The sequence below is a fragment of the Carassius gibelio genome, chromosome B15 (assembly GCF_023724105.1).
Source record: "Carassius gibelio isolate Cgi1373 ecotype wild population from Czech Republic chromosome B15, carGib1.2-hapl.c, whole genome shotgun sequence".
Taxonomy (NCBI): domain Eukaryota; kingdom Metazoa; phylum Chordata; class Actinopteri; order Cypriniformes; family Cyprinidae; genus Carassius; species Carassius gibelio.
This window is the reverse complement of record NC_068410.1, coordinates 12,623,674-12,643,562: the sequence shown is the minus strand read 5'-3', so window position 1 is coordinate 12,643,562 and position 19,889 is coordinate 12,623,674. Positions and strand designations below refer to the sequence as shown.

The 19,889-nt window shown below is 38.4% G+C and overlaps 2 protein-coding genes across 2 annotated transcripts; one reads left to right on the top strand and one right to left on the bottom strand.

The window, feature by feature from the left end:
• Positions 1-442: 442 nt before the first annotated feature.
• Positions 443-18,105, top strand: smtnl (smoothelin, like). Its single transcript, XM_052576534.1, has 10 exons — positions 443-580; positions 700-1,298; positions 10,739-10,820; positions 12,000-12,257; positions 12,347-12,409; positions 12,503-12,569; positions 13,640-13,783; positions 13,879-14,002; positions 14,950-15,101; positions 16,276-18,105. Exons 2-10 carry the CDS (start codon positions 822-824, stop codon positions 16,400-16,402), a joined length of 1,494 nt encoding a protein of 497 aa, XP_052432494.1. The 5' UTR covers positions 443-580; positions 700-821; the 3' UTR covers positions 16,403-18,105.
• tmem199 (transmembrane protein 199) lies at positions 17,774-19,564 on the bottom strand. Its single transcript, XM_052576542.1, has 6 exons — positions 19,070-19,564; positions 18,911-18,984; positions 18,735-18,824; positions 18,605-18,647; positions 18,407-18,519; positions 17,774-18,306 (listed from the first exon to the last, which is right to left on the bottom strand). Exons 1-6 carry the CDS (start codon positions 19,239-19,241, stop codon positions 18,211-18,213), a joined length of 588 nt encoding a protein of 195 aa, XP_052432502.1. The 5' UTR covers positions 19,242-19,564; the 3' UTR covers positions 17,774-18,210.
• Positions 19,565-19,889: the final 325 nt, after the last annotated feature.

Genomic DNA, 19,889 nt, shown 5'->3' with positions numbered 1-19,889 from the left:
ATTGCGCAGCATTTTCACATTTATTTCAGACAGGCAAATCTCTCGCTGCTTGAAACGTGTTAGGACATTTTAAACCGCATATTGTCATGCTTTACTGTGTAAACAGCCACTTAAACCTTAAGAGTGCAGACTTTATCCTGACCTCAACCACCACACTCTGAACCCAGAGAAAGTGAGACAGGAAAAAACAAACAAAAGGCATGTCTGTTCCTCTCTGATATAGCACTGCGGAGACAGTGGGACATGCTTGAGCTGGAGAAATGTGAGCAGTGGCCTTTATCTGTCAGGAGAAAAAAAGAGCGAGGAACAGGGAGTGAGAGAGCAGAGACAGAGCACTGTGTTGTGAAAGTGGAGATTAATACAAATACAGTGGAAAGGAGGAGGGGGAGCAGGGATAAAGTGGAGCACTATCTCTCCTCCTCTTTTCTCTTGTTCCCTCCCTCTCTCTGCTCCCTCCCCCGGGCTCCAGGAGTTGTAGGAGGTTAACGTGACTGTAAGAGCTGTACTTTAAATCAGCACGGCGGGTTGAACTCACACACTCAGACACACTCAGGGCTGAGAAATCACACTGAAACAAAAGGTCTGTAAACGCTCGCAATTTTAACATTTTCTACTTCTAAGTTGGCTGAGGTTTAAAGATGTTTTTTATTCATTAGGTAATTAAACAAAGTTTGTATCTGACTGAGTTTGTCTTCGCAGGTCAGTCCTTCTGGATTTCTGTATGGATCTGGGACTGTAAACAATTTCAAGAGGGACATATCAGAGACCGATTTCAATTTGGTGTGGGACTGTAGAGGAAGGTACCTGGACTCACAGCGGAGATGGACGCAGGCCCGTTGGCATCAGTGACCGAGGGCTCTCTGGAAGGGGAGACGGTGTGTGCCGCTTTGGCCCGCTATGAAACCACATTGCGGGATGCGGTGCGTGAGATCCATGTGGACGTCAGTGCTTTCAAGCTGGGCATTGAGCGGAGACTAGAAGAGGCTGTTAATGTGAGCGGACCTCTGGGCCGGGCCGTGGCACAGCTGCAGCAGGAGAACCGGCAGCTCAGGGGGCAGTTAGAGGCCCTGACCCGACAGGTAGAGATGCTGACAGGGTCAGTGTGCGACAGAAGCGCACTTCTCACTGAAGGATCGCCGCCACCACAGAGCAACAGTAGCACCACAGGGCATCAGTCTCCACCGTCTGCGGCCCCCAGCGTAGCGGCTCTGACCGGCTCCGCCAGCGGCTCTGTCTCCAGCCCCACCGCCACGCGCTTCTCCAGCAGAGCCACCTTCTCCGTCACCAGCAAAACAAATGTGAGTAGACATTTCCGAGAATGTGTTTAGATGGAAGCGTGACCTCGAGTGAGGTCATTTCGTAGAACTGGAAAGCATGAATTGATGTGAGGAACGTTATGTTGGAAAACTAAATATTTAGACATATAGAGAGAAGCCCAAAGTTGGATAACGTATACAAACTAACTGAATGTTTGTAAGGGCAGATTTTGTCTCAGACCTTTGGCGCAGTCTCTGACAAATGTGGCATGATGTTTGGATCAAGTGACAGAAACTTCACAGCCACAGTGTTTAGGCACAATGTACAGTAAACCAATAATTCAATCACCAAGTGTTTTTGTGATGTTGAAAAGCTACTAAGCTACTTGCCAAATTAATATCAATTTTATAGTTACTTTACCATCAGAACTTAGTTGGATCTATTTTATAAAATGAATGCATTTTTGAAACTGCAAATGCGGCATAGAAGCTGGACCTGAAGTGGTTTACATTACTGAAAAGAGGCTTCATGCAAGTAATGTTATGAAATTGATGCTTAATGAAATTGACATTATGAGTTTATTATAAATGTAGAATTTATGGAATTAAAATAAGGTAGCTCTGATGCCGCATTTAATTTACAATTTAGTTTTATAATGGCTTTTATGCAGCATTGCACATAATTTGGAGCAGGAACAAATCTGTCTAGCTCAGTCTGTGTAAAAGATCCACTTTATAATGCTCAAACAACCCAAATGTTTTCTTCACATTAGTACTGATCAAACCTAGATGATTTTAGCTGATTTAGCAGATGTCATTCATTCAAAGCTTGCTTTATTTGATTATGTACATTTCATAGTTTGTATATTTATTATAGTGTAAACACTGCAAACTTGAAGGAGTTTAGGATCTTGAGATGCAGTTCTTGATATGATGGATAATAGCTCTATTCAGGATTACAGGACTACAGCTTTATTTCGCTTGAGGAGACTGTCTGTTGAGTTGAACCTGTTAGCTTCAAGCCTTTAACAGCTGCTACTTGTGACAGTAAAACTCAAACGGTATGCATTCGTCACTCATTACTTGTGCTATGGAGTATAAAAATACTATCATTTGCATAGCATGCAAATTTCATTGGGTCGTTTCAAAAGGTCTTGTTTTAGACTTGAGGTTTGTAAACGTTTTTTCTAAATCATCATAATTGTGGTAGCAGGGAGTGCAGTTGATTTTGGCTGTGAGTGAGAGTCAGTAGAGCTGAGGAAGGCGGTTATCTTCCCTGTCACATCCACACCTGCCAACTGCATAATAAGAGAGCTACATTCTGGGCTTGTGAAACACTCAGAGACTGTTGTGGCAGGTCTGCAGTGCACTCCCTTTCAGGCTGAGCCTGCAGGAAAAAGTGAGCGATAGAGAGAAAGATTGGAAAGAGACAGTGAGACTCCACGTGGGGATGTGTGCTGGCCTGCCTCCACGTGGCTGTACTGAGAACACCTGCAGATATCACGAGTATCACACTTTATCTCACGCTCTTCCTTCTAACTCCGTGTCTGTCTCTGATCTTCCAGAGGCCTGATGTACTTTCCGCTCTTGGGAAATAAGAGTTTATCCTGGGCTCAATCTCAGACTGCCGCCACTGTATCTGAGGCAGTTCTTGTTCTTGTCTCTCAACTGTCCTTCTGTCTCACACGAAGCACTGTCTCCTGTCCTCTTTATTTATCACTCCCTCTCTGTCTTCCTTTCTGTCCCTCATTCTATGCTTAACCTCTTTCACTACAGTTTATAGTCCTCTGAATTTGAATTTAAATTGATGTAGCTAACAAGATGCATATATAAAGTTTGAATTTCAGTGTAAATAAGTAGATTTAAAATTAGTTGAAATTCAAAGATTACATTAAAAAGATTAGATTAAACTTTGTCAAGGTTTAGAGGATGGATGGATGGATGGATAGAAATATTGATGATGGACAATAACGAGAACAAGATGCCAGGTTCATTATATATGTTTTTTCTGCAACTTTACTGTCAAAACTGTATCATCCTGTGTTCCTCTTCCTGTCCAGAGTTCAGACGACCAGCAAATGCTTTTGCTCTGCCCTCACTGTGTGCTGTCTCCACAGAGGAGTCCTGCACTGCTGTTGCTAATTACCGCTGCATTTCTGCGGTTTCAATGGGCTATTGTGTCGAGACTCTGCCTCATTTGAAGTACACTGGGTGAGTCAGGATTTAAAGAACACCCAGGACACACTTTCTTTATTCAGCGGGATGTGGTGTAGATCTAGCACTGCCGAACTCCTCTGGATACTCTCGGGTTTGAAGGACAGGTGCTTGGCTGGAAACCGCACCTGTGGAGCCTGGTCCCACTGCACAGCGTGCATCGGCCTCGAGCACAAAAAGCCTCTTGCCCTCCATTACTGCTGATGTGAATACATTTTTTAGGGGTCAGTGGGTTATCTTTGATTCTACTGTGACTCAACATAGTCACTGCATTGTAAAAGTCAGACACTTTGAGTCGTGTGTGTGTGTGTGTGTGTTCTGATGTGCATCTCCAGGGCATGTGAGGGAGAGAGCGAAGATTGGATTGGGTGTTATATGTGCTAACTCTTTTAAAGCATGCTCAGAATCTAAGAGACAGGATATAGACACACGCAGGTGCACACAGACACAAATAAGATAACAGATATTGCAGATATTTAGTATTAGACATAAACTCGATTTCCTTTTAGCTTCATGCTGTCAATCCCAAATAATGGAGATTATCTGGCCTGGATTTGGCCTCCGGATCCTTGTCTAAGAAGCTTTTATTTTATTGTTTTTTTTCAGCTGCTCTTCATAGTGCTTCAAGTTAGCAATGGCATCAGAGCAGATATTAACAGCTGTCTTCTAGTGATTCGTTTAGCTAAACTAGTTGACAGTGGGTTTCACAAATCTCTCGCCTTACTATTTTTTGTACTATTTTTCTCTAGATGTTTCACAGTTTCGTTTTAGCCATAGTTTTTGTATTTTGACTTTTTGTATTTTCCTTTAGTCAATATTTCATCAGGTTATACTGATTTATTAGTCAATTTTACTTAGCACCTAGTTTTAGTGTAGTTAAAGCGCATTGATGAGCTAGTGCAACATATGCAAAATATATTTAAACATTTTATACATTAAATATGTAGCACCTCAGTTTAATGATAATCATTCTCTGTTCAAAATTCTTTAAAAAAAATTGTGCATTATTAATATTTGCAGTGTTTTATTCAACAACAGTATGTTTTTAACTATTGTCATCATGATGCACTTATTTCACCTCATCTTCTTTTTACTGATAAAATCGAAACCCTGTGTTAATGGGTTTCTTCAGTAATCTCAGTAACAAAAGTCACTCTGCACATCTTCTCAGAGAGACTGAATCGTCTGCATTATGGAATTAAAATCATCCACTAGGCATGTTGCAACTAGCAGAATTTGCATTATTTTCTTGAGCCAAACTAGCCCTAAGAACAGTTGCAATGCACTTTTTCCACTAGGAAGACTGCATATTTCAGGATGTACTATTAAAGTTAATAAACTGTAAATTGTATGATGTAAATTTGATTTAGGAAGTGATAACGCATGAATATGTATATGATTTTTGTTGAGGAGCTTAAGAAAATTCATCTTCATGTCTATCTTTTCTGTGGATCGTCATATTGCAAGTATTTTTTCAATCAAGACGTTTTAAACTGGCAAAGAACCATTGACAATAAGTTATGACATAACTATAAACATTTATGCCTTCTGTGACATGTTTATACACACCACACATCTGTAGCGGGAAACGTTTTTCCTCTATATAAACCCCATGCTGCTGAGCTTCACCAAATGACCGTAACAGCACTTCAAATCCCACGTTTGGCTCTGGCAGTGTGAGAAACGCCCTCCCCACTTTGACTTGCCTCACCCCAGAGTGCCAGTACATCTAGTTTTCACCCATCTAATATTGCCAAAGTGGAGCTGTTTGTAAAACGGTCCACTTTGGTTACATGGAGCCCAGAGGAATGTCGTTTGATCTGACATGCTTGGCTTTAAATTTTGATTTTGGGAGTTTTTCTAGATTTGGACAGCCTGCCAGGTAGCCAAGTAGGCTTCCAAAGGCTTAAAGGCTGAGCATTTGTTTGCAAAGATTCACTTAAGCGTCCACATTTGCGAGGCTGCTGGACTCCAAGCCTTTATTAATGAGGCAAATGCATATGAAAATGCGCTTGTATTATTTTACGCTTTGGCAGGAGGTTTAAAGGAGCTTACCTGAACATTCTAGCATGTGTTTGTTTGAATGTGTTTGTGTGAAATATGTTTGACGTTTTCAGCTCAGCGCTGGCCCGAAGCCAAATCGCTCACAATGGAACAGATCTTTCGTTTAATCTCCTCCCGTTGCCTTGCCTCAATCTCCATGTCCAGCACAGATTCCTGGCAGAGAAGAAGGAGTAGAAAAAAAAACCTTTGCACAGCTATTAATACAGTGGAGTGCGAGAAAGAGAGGGCGAGAAAGAGGGAAAGAGTGAGGGAATGCGAGAAGGAGGGTGCAAAAGAGAATAGATTGTGGATGGGGGGCTAGAGAAAGGCATCCAGCCGCTCCCATGCTGCCCCTGGCTCTCCTAATTACTTCCAGACAATGCCATGTATTTTCATCTCCGTGGTTACAGGTTAATAATTCTGTGTTTATGGGATGACATCACTGCCCTTCAGGAACCATTGTCCCACCTTTTAGGAATGCGTAAGGGCCAAGATTGGGAGAAGTTAGGTGAAAAAGTTCTAGTTAAGACCTTGCCTATCCACCCTATATGGAGTCACATTACTTCACATGTGTGTCACTGGAGTACAAGGCCATTGGTGTCTTAGATGATGCTAGAAAGTCTAAAACAAGTTAAGCTCTTAGATTTTGGGTGCAAACTCCTGAAATGGTCCATTTAAGTTGAAGTGTTTGACCTCTGCCCAGGTTTGTGTTCTCCATCTGCAGGTGGGGCTGTAGATGTAGCGAGTTCCTCTGGGCTACAAATCATCAATCGTGCTGCAGTGAATCATGTTGAAGTGGACTCGTTTCTCAAGATTCTAGGAGCTTGTGTGTCAGAACACGTACGATTGTTTATAGATGAGTTATGTACAGTTCAGTTTCATGTGCACTTCCTACCATGAGGGTGTTTTGAAAAACCAAAAAGATGTCGAAATGTTTTGTTAGGCAACCTTGACTAAAATACCAGGTGGTAAACTTGACTACATTTGTTACACAAATTAAATGAAATTAGAAGGTCAGATTAAGGGCTTGAATTTATATGGCCTGGAGGACAACAAATCTTTTTACAGTTTACATTTGTGAATGTGGGAGTATGTAGGAGTGAAAATGAAACACTCCCTGAGAAACCAGGAGGAATTCACGTAGTTCACATGCTGTTGAGTGTTCAAATGCCTCTTTACAGGTTTTCTTTCCATTCTTGCTTCTGTTAGAAGATAGAAATTGTGGGTTTTGTGGTGCTTTGAAAAACAGGTGTTTGGGCCTCTTTCTTCACAAACACTTGAGTTTGTGAAGGAAATTACAGAGCAAAGACCCTCACAAACCAGGCATCCCATCCCTGTCTGTCTCAGCTTTATAGACTCTACCTTTCTCTGACTTTTTAACAGCAGGAAAAACAACCCTTAAATTACTATCGGCTAAATTGGGGGACAAATATTTATCTTCGGTCATGAATGATTCGTTTTTCACATTTATGCGTTAAATAGCATCCAATCTGCTTTTCCTGATCATGACCCTCCTGCTCCAAAAGTTAGCCAAGCTATTTTTACATTGGAAAATATAAATAGCACTATCAGCGTGGCGTATTAATACCAGAGAGGGCCTTGTAAGAGCTGGCTATCTGTAGGATTTGAATGACAGGGGCTGATTTAGTCCTCTGAACCCTCCAGAGCTCTCCCACAAACATGCCCTCTATTGTTGTTTATGTGCCATTCCATTCCCCCACCACCACAACGTTCCAAGAATCTCAAATGTCACACTGAGGCAAGAATATCCTCTTACATACATTTAAAATCAGATGTGCACACACACAGCTCTTCGTCAAAACTGGCATTCATCTCTCGGATCATACAAAGAGCAGCTCTCTGTTTGCTCTTGCAGTAACAATGCTCAACTCCTATTTCACTCACCATCAAATCACTCATTATTTAAAGATTATATAAAATACAACCTTGTGGTTATCCACAGAAAAAATCGTCCTTTATGCACCCCAGCATTGCACAGGCAGGCTGCCAGAATGCTGGGGAAATTCTTATTTTGCCGTAGAGGGACATTTAAACTCACATGAAAGGTTTTTTGTGTGGGCAGTCCATTGTCTGAGCGGACTGTACATAGTAACCGCATTTAGAGGCAGAAGACTCCTCGAGGGCTTTTCTTGTCTTCTCACCTGCAGGAGTGATTACTGTGTCTCTGAAGGGGCTGCATTCAGTCCTCTAGTGGTCCGTTTCGAATAGTCTGAGAGACGACGCTGTTGTCAAAAGCACCCTTATTGTGTTTGAGTGTCCTCAGTCATGGAGGAACAGCACGTAACAGGAGACGAGTGACCCTCCCTGAGGACAGAAGGATAGACTGAACATTTTTATTTTTGTATGTGGACCAGAGGACTCATTGGGCTGAACAACTAAACTGCCATGTTGATGATAATTGATATTGAAAATAGTCTTTTAAACAAATCATTTGAACCGTTTCACAGCAATGGCATTGAATTTGACTGACTGTAGCAGTTAACAACTCAGTGATCGGTTCAAGATCAGATAGCATTGTCCATTTGACTGATTGAATTAATAACTCGATTATCTGTTTGAGACTTGCTCTGAGATCCAGTGGCTATGTCCGTTATCTGAATGAATCACAGATTCCTTTAATATATTACTGACATTAATAACATTCATTCATTTGTGAATTTGACCGCGGACTCATTTACAAACAAGGCGCATTTCCAAACAAGATTTTCAAAAAGATTGAAAGTAAAAGACATTGCTGTTCCGACTACATTGGATCTGACAGAAATGCCTCACCACAAGTGTGAGTAACATTTTTTTTTATAACGTGGTCACTGTTGTTTTGTCTGTTAAATAGATCGTTTGATGAGTTATTTATGCATTTTTGATCTGTGAAGGATGTAGACTGTCAAACATGCACAACTATTAGTCAATTATAGCAGTGGGCGTTTACTTCAGAGTCTACTATCCATCACGCCTATTCAAACAGAGTGTTCTGGTGTAATGAGGGTCAAAAAAGGACAGAAAATTGCCTATTTCTTCTGATTTTGTTGTAAAAATCTTGATAACATTGTAAGTGGACTTCAGAGAATAGTCAAATAAAAAACAGAGTCAGTTCATCACCCCTTTTACTCAATGATCTGCTTGAACCTTGATCTGAGACCCAGTGGCTATATCCGATTTATGAATGAATCACTGATTCAATTCAGCTGATGTGATTTCATCAGTCATCAAGTCAGCGATTCAATAATCTATTTGAGACCAAATAGTCCAATCTGGGAATATGTCGTTCTTTTGAGGCCAGCAACTCACCGATTTGCTCCGAAACCTGATGGCATTGTCAGATTTGTGAATAAATCATTCCTTCAAGATTAAAGTTGGGATGAACAGCTAAATGATTATGTTGATAGTACCTTAACAGGTTTGAAAAATAAAAGTAAAATCAAGCGTCATGTTATTATAGCAGTGTAACGAATTGATAAATTAAAGAAGAACATCGATTATCAAAATAGTTGTTAGTTGCAGCCTTAGACTAAAGTGCTTTTCCACATGTTCTGTCTCACCTCCCTATTTCCTGAACTTGCTTTATTGCTCCTCTCTGTTAATGAAATGACGCATTCTCTGGGATGGGAATGTGTTGTTTCTGGAGGAAAAAAGAGCAACTGGGGTGAGTGCATGCAGTTCAGTGAACATGAGATGGGTGTGGTAAGAATCCCCCCTACACCTCTTAATTTAGCCCAGTGGCTGAGCAGCAGGTGACCTCTGTGCCAAAATAGTGTCTGAACCAATGCATTTGGAAGGAATTTCAGATACAAACCTTAATGGCTGTAGGCAATGTTTTTCCAAATTCAGGCTGTGCGAAAACAGTATAATACATGTTTCCTATTACTAAAAAGTCACATGTCTGCTGATATCCCCTAGAGAGACTGACACATGATGCAGTCCAGCATTGAAAACCTGCATGTTCAGCCAGCAAATCAGAGTTGCATATGCTTTGTTTGAGGTGAATTTTGTCTCCCCTATCAGCTGCCCCCCTCCGACCGCACGCCCCTCCTGAATTCTTTAGATGTGATGTCATCTGGCCCCCAGTTCAGTTACTCCTTGAGTCTCACTAGAAAGTTACTTCTCTTTTAAAATGATTCGATTGCGTGCCTAGTTTTTAATCTCTGTGTTTTTGCATTTGCACTCATAAATGAGCTCTTCTTGTGCATGAAGGCCCATTTGTTTGCATATTAGCATGTGTTTGCATGTACTTGTGAGGGTCAGGTTACACACAAAGGAGCTTTTTAAAGCCCATTGATAAGCTGCCAGGTAATTAATGACAGTGCAAGAGACAACTGAACATGCACAGTCATTAGTTTGGTTTGTTTCCAGGCCTTAAACAACTAGTTCACCACCCTCTTAAGAGGCAATCTGTTTTTATAATGGTTAGCTCATTGCAGCCGAGGCCAAACATCTGTATCTGTATAAGTATTTGATGGTTGAGGTCTGAAGGAAATGAAGCAAGGCGGTGACCTTCATGTGTCAGCGTGTAACTTCAAGGCACTTATGTTAGCATGTGTTCTTGCATTTGGGTCAGACAGAAGAGTGCATAGAGGGCACATGTGGCTATTAAAGATTAAAATAGACCAGCAAAGCAGCCATATCTATTGATGGCCCACATCAGCTCTGATCCAGAGTTTTGATTTATTTTTAAAAGAGACTATGCTTCTGTAAACATCACTGGACACCATAGTGATTTCATAGTGAACTCATCAATCAAATGTCTTTGATTAGATTACATCATTCACTTGCTTTAGCAGAATGTGACCTTCTGAAGAACTCATTTGAAGCCACTTTGGCTCTTTTCATGTCTCTGATTAGCGTTTATTGGATAATCACATCATGTGTCTCATGTTCCTTTCCGTGTTTTGGTGCTTAACAATTTGGGACTGTGCCTCTTGAGAAAGATACCTGTTTTTTTAAGAGCCTATTTAAAAGCTATTTATTTATATAACCAATTTATTGATAACCATTTATCAAACATATAAACATTTATTTAAAATTCAGCATTTGTCTAGCAATCGTGTTTAAATGCTGCAGAAGACTTTAGGCATTACAACATATAATGAACAGTATTTTAAAAAGTATATTAATTCTGAAATGAATATATACATACATTGAACAGTGTTATTAAAGTATTAGTCCTTTTAAAGATTAACCATAAGTGCTGCTTCTCTCTCTGACAGAGTGTTGAGCGAGATGAGCCCATTGAAGTGGATCCAGCACCAGTTTCCCAAGGCTTGGAGAATGGACACTTATCCTCAACAGGTTTTACCCATAATTGCTTCTCGAAATCACTCAAAACAAGTCGTAACACAATGGAAACAAGCCTCAATGCAACAGAAACAAGTAACAACACAACAAAATTAGCAAAACACAACAAAAACAAGCCACAACACAATGAAATTAGCAAAACAACATAAACAAGACATAAACAAAATTTGCTAAATACAACAGCAACAAACCGCAACACAACAAAATTAGCAAAACACAACAAAAACAAGCTTCAACACAACAAAATCAGAAAAACAAAGGAAACAAACCACAACAAAATTAGCAAAACACAACGAAATTAGCAAAACAACAGAAACAAGTCACAACACAACGAAAATTTGCTAAATACAACAGCAACAAACCGCAACACAACAAAATAAGCAAAACACAACAAAAACAAGCTTCAGCACAACAAAATCAGAAAAACAAAGGAAACAAACCACAACAAAATTAGCAAAACACAACAGAAACAAGCCGCAACCAAATGAACACAAGCCACAACACAACGTAATTAGTCCTATGCATTGTGTGGTGGCAATTTTATTGTGTTGTGGAGATTTTGTTGTGTTGTGCATTACTGGTCCACTGTACTGAACAGGGTTTCAGCCATAAAAATAAAAAAAAAATCTCATAAGATAATGAAAAAACCTGGAAGCATTGATGTTCACTATGCTTCTTTAACAGGAATTCATAAATTGCCCTAGTCAATTCAATAAACATGGCATTTAATAGAAAATTTTAAAAGACTGTTGTTTAAATTTATTCCAGCATAAACACACATCATTTGACAGGTAAAGTAAATTCAGGTGAAAATAATGTAGCTAATATAATTAAAATTCAACTAAAAAGTTGCATGGAACCAATGTACTGTAACAGAACAGTCAATATACTAAAAGTGATCCCCACACCACAACCATAAAAGTCGATAACCACACAAAAATATAGCATTGGAATTACTGTGAGAAAGATTTTTTCCAAGTATGAATAATAAAAATCTAAATCCACACGACTTTAAAGTGATTGAACCTTTGATGTGGCGGAGAACAGAACTGCCGAATGCACTTAGAATAAATATAACATAATTGTAAACTAAAAATAGGTCTTAGTATAAATGGCACATTATACTGCTTCAGTTGAAACTAATTGACCACAATCCATCATCTCTCCAATCAGAAAACTCTACTATACCTTTGAGGAGAAATTCACCACCCAACGGTGTGTCACAGGAGCACTCAGGCCCTGTTTCGATGGCGATGCCACACCTGCCGATCACAGCAACCACCAAAGTCGCTGATTCAGGAGTTATGAAAAGTCCTGAGTCACCTGGTAGCCCAATGCAAGCTACGCCATCAGCCATAACAGATTCACTGTCAAACAGTCAGCCGGTCACCAGTAATAACCAGCCACAACTAGAGTCTCATGTTCATGCAGGTATGACTATTACAACTTCACAAATTGAGGCTACAGATGAGTCTTTCTGCTGTCATCTCCTATATTTTGTGTTGGTCATGTGGTTGCAGTATCGTCTGTGAAAACATGGGCTCCAACTCCTGCCAGGACTATGGGTTCTCCACGGCTTAGTGGTAGGATAAATTCAACCTTTCTCTGTGACTCATATATACAGCAGTGCTTTTATCTGTCTCATTGTTTGAGTTGCTACATGTTTTGTCTTACAGAGAAAGCATCTTTGGCTCCAGCCAAGTCAGTGACTTACTCTGGGCTTTTCCCACACAGTACAGACAGGTGAGTCGAGTGTGAATATGTTTAAGTGCAAATGAAGGTTTACACTGAGCAAAATAGTCTTGGTTACACTTTACAATCAGGTTGCATTTTTATTATTAGCTATAGTACATTAGTTATAATAAACCGTGAACAAGCTATTTATTTGTATATCATTTATTTATCTTGGTTAATTTTAATATCTATATACAATGCCATTTAAAAAAAAATACCTTTATTCAGCAAAGATGCATCCTATCAGAAATGACAGTAAAGATATGTATAATGTTACAAAAGTTGTCTATTTAAAATATTGCAAAAAAATATATATTGCACAGACCAATATGGAATAAGCATGTGACTCAAGTTCAGCTTTGCCATCACAGGAATAAATTAATTACATTTTAAAATATAAATAAATAAAAAAGAAAACCGTTATTGTAATAACATTTCACAATATCACAGTTTTTACTGTTGTTGTTTTTTTTATCAAATAAATGTAGCTTTGATTAGCATAAGTGGCTTCTTTTAAAACATATTAAAATATTTATATATTACTGATTCCAAACTTTTAAACAAATTGTATTCTAAAGCATTTCTTAACATTTCAAGTTGTTTAAAGTAACATGATGTATTGAGAACAAACATGAAATAACAATGGGGAGTAGTAAATGTATAAATTACCATTAACTTAAAATTCTGCATTACATTTTTAGGTCATGATATATAATTATTGTAAAGTGCTTTCAGTATTGTATTTATCTGTCCTTTGTTTTTATTTGTAGAACCTGTTTTGTTTCCCTTTCTAAACTATTTATTTTAAATGTTAAGTAATGTAACATATTTAATTAAAAGTGATGCTGTCTAACACACATCTGTGGGTGAGACAGTGTCCCTAGTAAAAAATAAATGGTCATTTAAAATGGTTCTAGGGACTATATTAGTCTCCTGGCTTTGTTCAAACCAAGCCTATACCCTTCACACAACTGTGAAATCTATATAAAAAAAACTTGCATAAATAATTTTATCATGAAGTGTTGCCAAAAAAAAAAGGCCTGAAATATTTCTGGGCAATCATTTTCTCTTTGTATCAGGAATGTGGATATGTCAGGAGATTTATCCTTTGGTGGAGGTATTGAGCGCAGACGGGAGCTTGTGAGGTCCCAGACTTTACCTCGAAACATTGGAGCCCAGGCTCGCAGGTCCATTTTTGAAAGGCTAGACTCTGAGAACAACAGGTAATGGAATCATCTGCAAGTTTATGCAACTTTTCTTTCATGTTCTGAATTACACACAAAAAAAAAAACCTCTCGCATTGATCTTCCCAACTAAGTCGACCCAAGCCTGTGGATTCCAAACCAAAGCTGAAACGCTCTCAGAGTTTTGGAGTATCCAGTGCTAGCAGTATCAAGCAGATTCTTCTGGAATGGTGTCGATCCAAGACTATTGGGTACCAGGTAAGACATTCATGCATCATGGGATTTATCTGAAATCAGCTGAAAAAGGGGGCCTTGCACACATATAGTGTATTAAAACTGTGGGTTAACAACACTTCAAGCTGATTAGGATTATCATGCATCAAAGGGCTTTCTATACTATTCTTCTCTGTTATTCTCTCCATTACAGCTTTAACGTATCAACTTCATTAGCATTGAAAAGAGAGCGAATGAACATTATGTGTGGTATATTCTGCCTGACTCTAGTGCGGCTTTGCAAACCAGCCCATGTGGCTTTAGTTAGAGATTTTAATGTAATGGTCAAGCCTAATTTAGAGTCAACAGAGAACAGTACGTAAACATGAGAAGCAGAGCAGACAGCTGACAACAAGCATGACGGTTTCCATTTCCCTCAGTGACAGACAACGTCTGAGCCTGTCAGATTTGCCTGCTACGGATGAAAAATGAACACCATTAAATGATGAGGTGTACAGAAAATTCCAGCATATGAAGATAAGAGCCAGACAACAATAAAACATCTGCTCTGACAGCCACAAGCACGTCTGCAGACTCTCAAAGAAAACTATTATTGTTCTATGCCTCTTGCTTACCCAAGGTTCAAGTGAAAAAAATGCTAGAAGAACCTTCTTTTTCAAATGTATTGTTAATCATTATTATTATTCCTGTAAGATTTAGTATATTCTTAAATTAAATTGATAAACAAAAATATGAATTCAGCACACTACCCCAGCAAATTAAATGTTTAAAAAAAAATGTTGGCAACTGTCTTTTTTGAAACCTTGTTTTATTCAGTTTATGTAATGAAAAAAATATGGTTTTATGGTTTTGTGTGTGTATTTTTTATTCAATTATTTTGATGGAAAATTACAAAAATAAAAATTAATATCATGCACATTTGAGGGAAATATATGAATATAATAGCTTCACTCTCTCCCATTATTCTACAGAACATCGACATTCAAAACTTCTCATCCAGCTGGAGTGACGGCATGGCATTCTGCGCCCTCGTCCACTCTTTCTTCCCCACAGAGTTTGACTACAACGTCCTGTCCCCTGCTGACCGCAAACATAACTTTGAGCTGGCATTCAGCGCTGCAGAGTAAGTCATTGGAATGGAGGCAATTCTGTTCAGCTTTTCTACAATGGCATTGAGATGTCAACACACTTCATGGTGCCTTAACCTCTTAAAGTTGAGTAGTTTGCCTCACTGTCATCCCATCACACACTGAAAAGGATAGATAACCAAGAAAAAAAATACACAATTAACAAGAAAAATGATATACAAAAAAAAACATATATATATATATATATATACACACACACACTTTTATTCAGCAAGGATGCATGAAATTGATAATTACATTTTTTTTTTTTAAGTGATTGTTGAAAATTCTGCTTTGCCAGTGCAGGAATAAATGAAATATATAGACAGAAAACTGAAAATAATATTTCACAACATTTCTTTTTACTGTATTTTTGATCAAATACATGCAGCCTTCATAAGCATTAGACTTTAAAAAAAAACATTAAAGAAATGTACTTAAACATCAATATATTTTTTCCATTGTGTAAAAGCAATATTCTGTCATTTTGTACTCAGCCTCATATTATTTCAAACCCATAATGTCTGTCAAGCTCCAAAATACACAAACATCTGCATGAAAGTATCAAAAAAATGGGTCATTCTTGTAAAAATCCCCTTTTACATTTTATAGAAATTTGTAATGATATACGGTTGGGCAAATAACGACAGCATATTAATTTTCATTTAAAAGCTCTAATAAAGTATTAAAAGTCTTTAAATAGGAGAAGACCGGACAGATGAGATGTGAACTTAGCGTGACCCGACCCAACAAGCTGAACAGAATGATTCCAAAATATAAGTTGACAGAAATCATCTGCAGTTGTGCTCCACATCACCTCACAGTACGGCACAGAAGATAAAGTTACTTAGTTTTCCGATGCGTCTGAGTCTTGGGTGTCCGCAAAGCACACTTTAAACCACTAACGCATGCCAACAAATCCCTGTTGAGCTCAAAGAAGCCTCCCCTTCCCCTCGAATGGCTACTCCAACCTAACAGCCTAGCAGCATGACATCATGCTCCTGCAACCCCTGTGTGCCAATTCCCACATTCTGAAAAACTGACAGAGACGTCATCTGAACATATGCATTACACTTATCATATTAACTTTAATAGTCAGTGGACATGGAGAATGAATAAATCCAGCTATACACTTCCAGCCCTGCTAAATCTGCTTCTCTGTATTTCCAGGAAGAAGGCTGGCTGTGATAGGCTCATTGAAGTGGAGGACATGATGGTGATGGGAAGAAAGCCAGACCCCATGTGTGTCTTTACTTACGTCCAGTCACTATATAACCACTTGCGCAAGTTTGAGTGAGATCTCGGCCTCTTCAGTCCCAGCTGAACACTCTGTGCTGTCCCCTGCTGGACAAAACTGAACTCTGATATTGTCACTATAGTATTTGGTTGCAAAATGTCTATGGTCACCCATAACATTTCAAGAATGATGCTTATGCAGTTACATTTTAGTCATTAACTATTTATACAGTCCTTTGAATTATGGCTTTTGTGTATGGCACACTCTTTTTAGAATGGTGGCCTCTGATTCATTACTAAACCGCTTGAAGTTAAAGGAATAGTTCTGCCCAAAATGAAAATGCACTTATCTTTAAACCATCCATGATGTAGATGAGTTTGTTTCTATGTTGGAAATAGATTTGGAGAAATTTACTTCACTTCACTTGCTCACCATTGGATCCTCTGTAGTGAATGTGTGTGGTCAGAAATTAGCGTTTAAACAGCTGATAAAAAACATCACAATAATCCACAAGCAATTCCCATGAATCCAGGTCATCAATTAATGTCTTTTGTTTTGAACTTTAAACCGTTCCTTTCTGCTAAAATGCGAGTCCTCTGTCAAAATTGTGCTTTCTTCAGTGAAAGAGTCAGGTAAGAAATATGCAGAGATATGTATAGACAGTCCAAAGCAGTGCTAAACAAATATGCTGGTGGATTTTGATGTTAGAGGACAACAGGAGATGGACTTTTTTCCCCAGAAGGAATTGGTATCATCGATTGTGGAGTTGTTGTTGTTGTTGTTTTTTTTTTTGTATTTTGGCCAGAAGCTTTTTTAATATAGACTGGAGTCATATGGATTATTGTGATGTTTTCATCAGCTGTCCGACGGCACCCATTCACTACACAGGGTTAGCAAGTGATGTAATGCTACTTTTCTCCAAATCTGTTCTGATGAAGAAACAAACTCAAAGATCCCTACATTTTTGTTTTTGTGCGAACTAGTATTTTAAGTTCAGTGGATTATAGAGCTATTTCATAGACTGAAAAGATAGAGACATAGAAATCTATTAGCAGATTTCATACTTACTAATAAAAGATAGAAAGAAATAGAAATGTACAGAAGATAAGGTACAATATATCTTTTGTTTTCAAATAGACTGGCACATTTTTTTATAAGTCTTTTTTTTTTTTTTTTTTGTGGCATAAAAGCATCGTTTCATATGCCACCCTGGGCTGCACGTTTCTGGTTGACTTTTATACTGTGTTTCTATAGCTTTGTTAAAGCTCAGGCACACAGGTGTATGTGCAGGAAGTACAGTACACAACATACATTAAGCACTGGATCTGTGTAATAACCGGAAATGCTGTAAACATGGTTAAACAAAGCTGGACTCTCAACAGTGCGCATCACCAGGGAGTGTGATATCATTTTGAATGCTTTTGAGTCAACTTAGTTTTTGAATGTTTTTATTATTTTCTTCTGAAAAAAAAAGACGCTTTTCAACAAAACATCTTGTGAGTCAGTAACAATCACAGTAAACCATTTACAATCTTGTTTTTTAGTTATAAGTGAAGCAAGGAATAACCCTCCTGTAGAGGAAATCTAAATAAATACAAAGATAAACAAGACAACCTGATCATAATGTACCACCCAGTGTCTTGAGATCAAAGAAGTGGCTTCCAAAACCACTTAATTGATTAATTAACATTTAGATTAATTCACAGCTGTCTGATTAATTCTAATCTTGGGCATTTTAGTGTAAATGAAGCCTTTTTACTGAATATTCCAAATCAATTTTGATTTGGAGAAAAACAAAGCTGCACAGTGGAAAAACATGACACAAAACAATATGGAAATATTGCAATATTGGATGATTTTAGTTGGTGTCAGGGCTCTCCAAGTTCTCCCTCCATAGTCCGAACCAGAACATAAAGCTCAGCAAGACCGACAACAGAAGCTGCAATCACTGCAGCTATAACTCTCTGAAAGAAAATACATACAGAGACATTAGAAATATGTATTCAGTTCCCAAACTAACCTCATTCACTGTGCACTGATGGTGTGAATGCTGTGCGCGCTTACCGCTGTTGTCTCAGTGAAGATATACTGGCTGCCCAGGTATGAGCAGGCAAATGCTGCAACTACAGTTACCAGGAAGTTGAATACAGTAACAACAACTGCCTTCACGGAACGCACTGCAGAACACAAATGACACGTGAGATGAACAAGACCGACAGACATCAAAAATGAGAAGTGAAGAGAAAAAGGGAACATCCTGACCTTGTCGTCCAAAATCTGCTAAAGTTCCATGATTATTCATTTCCTGTTGGGCCACATATAAATACACTGACACGATTTTCAGAAACTATTGAGCATGTGTTTAATATAAAGACTGTAGAGGAGAGTTCACCTGTGGATTTACATTCCGTGTTATTCTCTTATATTCCTCATTGGCGAGTTTTGCTTTAATTTTTTCTAAGCGAGCCACCAACTGGGGGTTCTGTCGAGAGGAAATAAATACAACTATTAAAAACATAATTCCTTATATTAATATAAACACAAGAGTAATGAAATATTCTCATTTACCCTTGGAGCTGGGATGACTTCTGGAAGATGAAGTGTGCTGTCCTCAAACAGTTCATGAAGATACACTGGATGTCCTACAATTACATCACACATTTAGCTTGAAGTGTGCAGCAAGTATCAAAACGTTTCATTGCTCTATAGAATGTGCAAGTTTCTTACCATTTTCTCGAAGAAGCTTGTGTAGTTTTCTCACAGTCTTGAATGGTACGATGGACTGATCTGTCAGAGCCTTCAGTTCTTCCTTCAGCTCTTCTGAAACGGCGGATACATCCTCCAGCAAATCTCTCGCCTTCTCCTGAAATCTCGCTCCGATTTTAAACGAAGAAGTCATGATAATAAAGATGCCTGCTAAAATGTTCAGAACACCTTAACGTGCGTTTAGTAGTATATTTCTCTCAGTGATGTATCTTGTTGTGTGAACGCTAAATAGAAAAGTAGCGGAAAGCAAAAAGGAACCTCATTTAATGTATCAAATAGCTATAACTAGTCAAATTAGCGTCACAAATTATACAAATGAAAAATAGAAAATATCCCTAACAAAACTTAACTATGTTGTTTCAAGTTAGTTGTGTATTTTTATCTTAATTTGAGCATGTTTCCTGTTTCCATCCGTGCATGTCAGCTGATTTCTTCTTTAGTGTGTTTATAGGCCCGTTGCAAACCAACTGCACAATCACACAGCGCCACCTACTGTCAAGAAACATATTCGTCCTTGAAGATTGAGGCGTAAGACGGGGTTTTGGTAAAATGTTTTCTATTAAATGTAGTTTTTAAAATGATGCTTTAAAAATAAAGTCACTTATTTCTATAGGATATTTGTTGAATAGATTAGCTTTGGATATATTTTAAGCTCTTGTTCAAGAATCAAAAACAAGGGTTTGGATTTACTATAGTTCAATTTCTTTATATGATATTTGGCAACAACAACAACAAAAACTAACAAAAAAAATCTCTCTCTCTCTCTTTATTTTTTTTATTT

Excerpts from the sequence above, each read along its gene's own strand:
- smtnl (XM_052576534.1), top strand. The coding sequence starts at position 822 with ATGGACGCAGGCCCGTTGGCATCAGTGACCGAGGGCTCTCTGGAAGGG. Across the intron at positions 12,258-12,346 it reads AGAGTCTCATGTTCATGCAG|TATCGTCTGTGAAAACATGG; the intron begins GTATGACTATTA and ends ATGTGGTTGCAG. Across the intron at positions 15,102-16,275 it reads CTGGCATTCAGCGCTGCAGA|GAAGAAGGCTGGCTGTGATA; the intron begins GTAAGTCATTGG and ends CTGTATTTCCAG.
- tmem199 (XM_052576542.1), bottom strand. The coding sequence starts at position 19,241 with ATGACTTCTTCGTTTAAAATCGGAGCGAGATTTCAGGAGAAGGCGAGA. Across the intron at positions 18,985-19,069 it reads CAAGCTTCTTCGAGAAAATG|GACATCCAGTGTATCTTCAT; the intron begins GTAAGAAACTTG and ends ATGTAATTGTAG. Across the intron at positions 18,307-18,406 it reads TCTTCACTGAGACAACAGCG|AGAGTTATAGCTGCAGTGAT; the intron begins GTAAGCGCGCAC and ends ATTTTCTTTCAG.